We start from the raw sequence: 5617 nt of genomic DNA on the forward strand, positions 1-5617 counted from the left end.
AATGGTTTTAACCTAAATCTTTTGTTTCCTTTCATGAATATTACGTAACCAACACAAATATATGTGTGTTCCAAATTTAGGTACAAATGCAGACAAAAAGTACTAAAGCTTTGTTTAAAGAAAACCAATAAGTATAAATTGATGAGACATTGTTTCTAGTTTTGCTGCCAGTTTGGGGATGGACTACTTAGAATGGTCTGATATAATACAAAGAATGCTGACCTAATGAATTTTTCTCAAACTGGAGGTTTTGGAAGCCAAGAATTTAGTTCTGAAATCTGTTAAGTTCACAATCAAGAGCCCCATGTGACACAAGGAACTTAACCAATGAGATTAATTCAGCCTTATTAAGATGATAGCATGTTGTTGTTATCTGTATGGGCTCGTTGGGAGGCACAACTCTCTTATGTTGTAAGAGGCTACACGAGAGTGCTGTCCAGGGAGTCACATGCCTTTCAGTTACCAAGCAGTGCTAAAGTTAATAATTTCATTAAAACTGATAAATGATTGCCCACTCTCATACACAGCAAAACAAAACATCCCTACTGAATAGTGTAATATAGGCACCCGTGGATACACTGTTGAAAAAAATATTGATTCCAAACTTAAAGCTTCTTTTAAGTGGTAGATCCTCTGGTTCCTGAAGCATTTGTTCACAGGTTGCTGGATCTAGCCAGCCACCTGGGGGAAGAAGTTGGCAGGTTGGAGAAAGCCAAGGGAAATGTGAAGCCATTGTGAATGAGGCACAGTTTGGAAGAAAGATGGGGTAGCCGTGAAACGCTCCCGTGACTCAGTACAAGCTGTTGCTCATCACAGGTGCAGCTGTACCAGGATGTTTTATTATCTTCAGAATGAGAGGTTAGACTGCAGACTCAGATTCTTTCAGCGGTATGGAAATCAAGGTGTGAGCATAATTAGCTTTGATTTGTCGTCTCATCCTGTTTCTTGTCTTCTCTGATAACAAGGACCAAATCTTCCTTGCTCTTGGCGCAGTCTGGTTTATGCAGACGGGACTTGTGGAAGTAACTGAAGTGCAGTACTCCTTTCCCAGATGTGTGTGGGACACGCTGGGCATAGCTGTCCTCCCCCAGAGCCCTTCCCACACCCTGGGCAGTGACTCCCACACTGCGTTCCCACACATCCTGTCTGGACATTTCTTCTAGCTGCTTTGTATTTCATTCTTGTATCTGAACGTCTTTCCCCATCAGCAGGGGTGGAAACACCTTATAGGCAGGGCCTAAGTTTTATTCCAGCTTGACATCCACCAGGCCCCTTTGGACTTACTGGACAAAGGAAGGTGGCTTGGAGAGCCCCTCTCCTTTTTATCTTTTGAGACTCGGTCTCGCTGTATAGCACAAGCTGGCCTCGAACTCCTTGCAGTCCTCTGCCAAGTTGGCCTCCCAAGTACTGGGATTGCAGGTATGCACCACCACGCCCGGCTCCCTTTGCTTAAATATGAACCCAGCAATATATGAAAAATTTTGCTCTGTCAAGGAACTAATTTTTGTTGTTGTTATTTCTTGGCTTGTTTTTGTTTTTTCTTTTTGGAACTGAGAATCCTTTAAAAGCTCCTTCTATTCTGCTAGAAGTACAAATATTTAAGGTGGATTTTATTGCTAGCAACAAGGGATGTATATAGCTTGGAAACCAAAATGCAGAAAAAGTTAACCAAGAGAAAGGTCAGATTTTTCAATGTCGTGTCAAAAACCAAGCCTGCCATTCACAGGAAGGTAAACAAAACTGAATTCTACGCTTGGCCTCTGGAACTGCTTCTTTGCATTTGTTCTTAACCTTGTCCAACCCAAATCCCTCCTGTGTAGTCTCAGGCCCACTGACTTCCTTCTTCCCTACTGGAGGTTCTTCAGTTGGTATAGCCCCACCCAGTATTTATTTTTATTCTTAGTTCCTGCCAGATAGGTAAAGATCACAAGAATGTTGATGTTGTTCTTTGAGTGCCCAAATATGTAAATCATGTCTGTTAATCAGCAAATCATGTCCATTAATTCAACAAATATTTACCTCCAGATTTGAAATCCTTCTTGCCCGGATAGCATTTTCTTTACGGAGGGAAGTTGTCTTGGAAACATAATCAGTAGAGCTCTGGGTTGAGGTGCTGGAGGGGAAGTGGGCAGAAGACATGAGGGAGAAGTGGAGCCTCAGCAGGGACCCCGGCCTTCCTCCTTCCCCACCGCCATGCAGTGGCCTGGAGGCCCCGAGTCGCAGAAAAGGGGGAGCCGGGAGCCACATGGAAAAGTCCGGCGAGGGAGTGAGGAGGGTGGGCCGAGAGTTTAGGAGAGGAGTGGGAAAGGGAGACTAGGCGGGCAACGGACTCTGTGTCCACCAAGTTTCCTTTGCAAGACGTGTTCAAGCCGGGACCTTCCCTCCTGGGTAGTAATGATGTATTTCTTACGCTTTTCTAGATCAATGAACTGAGCCATGTTCAAATCCCTGTCATGTTGATGCCAGATGACTTCAAAGCCTATTCAAAGATAAAGGTGGACAATCACCTTTTTAACAAGTGAGTACCTTTCGTGGGACCAGCGTGGCTGCTAAGAGATGACTTTGGTGAATTCCTGTCATCTCATTGTTTTTTCAGTGGGAGTTAAGTTTTGCTGATGGAGTTGGTCCTGTGATAAACATAACCATCTGTCATTTTCAGAGAAGCAGCAGGCCCTCTGAGAGAATATCCTTTTGCCATACGGCACACTGTTCTCCATGAACATCTTCTACATTAAAAGTGGTATTCTTGTTACCAGTTAAATTTCTGAAGCTGTAAATTGCTTGGAATCTTGAGCACAAAACTCTGAAAATGCTGGCTTTGTGAGCAGAAATGACTCCATGACAGAACGATAATGAATTCAGGCACGTTTTAATAAAAATAGCTGGGCGCCGTGCCGTGCACTCGGGGTGCCCTTCCTTCGAGCGTCCTCTGAGATGCCACACCAGGCACCTGCTGCCCGTTGGACAGCTGGCGGGGAGCAGCGCTGCAGTGATGTAGCGACATGGCCCTGCCCTCCGTGGCCCACAGTCGGCCTGTGGTTGAACAGTGGCACGTACATGATGGCCGCAGTCTGGGGTATGGAACACGATGACAAGTGAGTGTGTGGTGCATAGCTTTGGTTCTGTGGGACCAGAAATGGGGAAGAGCAGTCCTGAACAAGGAGGTGCGCTCATGTCCCTCCCACAGGAGGACCAGTTATAAAGTCTCTTTTTATTTTGTTTGTTTTCGAGGTCCTGGCGATGGAAGCCAGGGCCTCACACATGGGCAAGTGCTGTCCCAGCGAGTGCTCCCTCCAGCCCCTGTGCATTTCTCAGCAGGGCCACTGTCCCGATGCAAAGCCGGACCACAGCACTGTGCAGGGCGGGGATTTCTGGTTCTGTTCTCTATGAATGTAGAAGGTGGCATTTGTACAAAATGCGTCATTGCGGGCCTTGTTTTGTTGACTTCACCCAAATGGTGATGGCAGCGTCACTCCCGCCTCTGGGCCCACTCTGTCCCTTCCTCACTGTCCTGCGTCTGCTTTTCTGTCTCGCTCCCCCTGGCTGCTCCTCCACCTCTCCTTCCCTGGAGAGCAGCTGTCATGTGTGTGCTGGATTCAGGGGTCGCACTGCTCAAGGGTATGTGACGGGGACAGCACCTCCCTTCTGTGGCCTCCTGTGCTTCGATGGGCAGTAGGCAGGGCTGGGCGGGGGCACGGCTGAGCCCAGGGACCTTTCCATCTGCCTGAGCTTTATTTCACCATGTGATCGTTTCAGAGAAAACATGCCGAGCCATTTCAAGTTCAAGGAATACTGCCCAATGGTTTTCCGGAATCTTCGGGAGAGGTTTGGAATCGATGACCAAGATTTCCAGGTGAGTCGCTTTTGTCATTTGCTTCCACTGGCAAATCGGTGTGGTCACACCTTCTGTCCTATGAAACAGCATCCGTGTTTTTTCAGCCCCGGAGGTTAAACGCTAATCCTTTACTCATTTGAAGTTTTCAGTGTTCTTTTTCAAGTTAGGGGGACCTAAGTCAGGAGCCTCTGCACTGTGTGACTTCAGTGGAGAAGGTGAGGAGAAAAGAAGTCTCTGTCCTTTCCAGGAGTGCTGCTGCCCTGTGTGTCGCAGCTTGTGCCAGTGCGTATTGAACTTGCATTTATTTTTGTACGCTCCCCGCAGGAATCTCAAAGTGGTTTTCTTTTTTGGTTCCGGGGATCGAACTCGGGTCCTTGCGTTTGCAAGGCAGGCGGTGGAATCAAAATGGTTTTCTTGCTGACTTGCTGTCTTCCAGTTGTCAGACTCTGACCCTTGCCACAGCACTTCCGTCAGAGGGCCCCTTATGCCCTATGGTGCTGGGCCTCGGAGTGACCACCTCCCTGGGGAGCATTCCGGCCCAGCAAGCGTCCTCCTCGGGGTCTTAGCTCCTCCCACATCCGATGGTCACGGTCGCTCTCTCCCCTGCCTGTACTTGCCTGGTTACAATTTCTCCTTTGATAGGTTTCACCTTGGAAATATCTAAATCCCTGTCCACTTTCCTAAGAAAGACCCCGACGATGTTTATTACTTGAGAATTTCCTATAGTGAGGCTAGAGCCGAGGGTCTTTTTTAAAAGTAGAAGTCTTAAGTACTGACTTCTTTTAAAACTTTTCAAAACTAGGTAGCCCTCTCTTAAATTTTCCCTAAATTTAAAATCTGAACTTATCCCACAGTAAGCACCACCTGGCCAGCCTGGTGACCTCAAGAGTGAAGACTTGGAACAGCTAACCCCCCTTTACTTTGCCTTAAAGAATCGAGCCCCCAGGCAGGCCGTGCTGTGTCCCTACACTTTCTTGAAGACCCTGCTCTTCTCCCACCTGAGCCCTTGTTGCAAGTTTCTCAGAATTTCTCACTTCGCTGTGCGGGCCTGAGACATCGCCAGGCTGGCCAGGCTGCTGGTGAGACCCCTGCACTTGAGCAAGGTCACGGTCTCCACTGAGGCCCAGGCTCCCAGCTCAGGGGAGTGGGACAGGCAGAATTCCAGAGCCCTGTTTGTTCTTGAAACTGCACACATTGGGCTCGGTCCATAAGGTAGAAGTTAGACCACAGTTCCAAGCCGGAGATCTGCTATGGACCCTGTAAAGGATAACTGCTGGAATCGTGAAAAGGGTTTGTGTGAAATAAAAAGGGATCATTCCATATGATTTTAGAGCTGTTACTGCTTTTAAGGAAACCACACAAAAATGAACTAGGTACTTGAAAAAGAATTAGCAGGTGACTGTGACATCTGGGAAATCTGGGGCCAACGAAAATGTTCTTCCTCTGTCTCCATCCTTTTCTTTAAAAAATAAAAATAAAAAAAGGAAGGGTGGAGGGCTGACCTGCTGTTTGGCGGAAACTCACTCTCAAGGGTCTGTGCTGTGTTGTTAGGTTCCTTGAATCTAGTCTGAACATTTTTTTTCCTCACCGGTACTTCTGTTAGATCTACAAAGATCTGATGACATGCATTTCTGTACTGTACCAGGGAGAAGTCCTTCTTAAACAAAACCATGTAAGTGTATATTTAAATAAGTGCAAATTGCTGACTGCAAACTTTGAAGGGCTTGGAGGTGAGTGGAGGATGATTCCGATTTGCAAGTAACTAATTGTGGGTCTGTTAAG

At 47.0% G+C, this 5617-nt stretch overlaps 1 protein-coding gene across 5 annotated transcripts in view; it reads left to right on the forward strand.

Annotated features, from left to right (window-relative positions):
• Window positions 1-2420: 2420 nt before the first annotated feature.
• Pip4k2a (phosphatidylinositol-5-phosphate 4-kinase type 2 alpha) overlaps window positions 2421-5617 on the forward strand; it is a 70926-nt gene continuing 67729 nt past the window's right edge. For all 5 annotated transcript variants that reach the window (XM_019206861.2, XM_019206859.2, XM_019206860.2 and 2 more), the window contains exons 1-2: window positions 2421-2518; window positions 3757-3853. In XM_019206861.2, the coding sequence (XP_019062406.1) occupies window positions 2454-2518; window positions 3757-3853 (162 nt within the window). In that variant the 5' untranslated portion in view covers window positions 2421-2453. The remainder of the gene's footprint in view (window positions 2519-3756; window positions 3854-5617) is intronic.

Source organism: Fukomys damarensis, unplaced genomic scaffold, assembly GCF_012274545.1.
Source record: "Fukomys damarensis isolate Sample0158 unplaced genomic scaffold, DMR_v1.0_HiC HiC_scaffold_37, whole genome shotgun sequence".
NCBI lineage: Eukaryota > Metazoa > Chordata > Mammalia > Rodentia > Bathyergidae > Fukomys > Fukomys damarensis.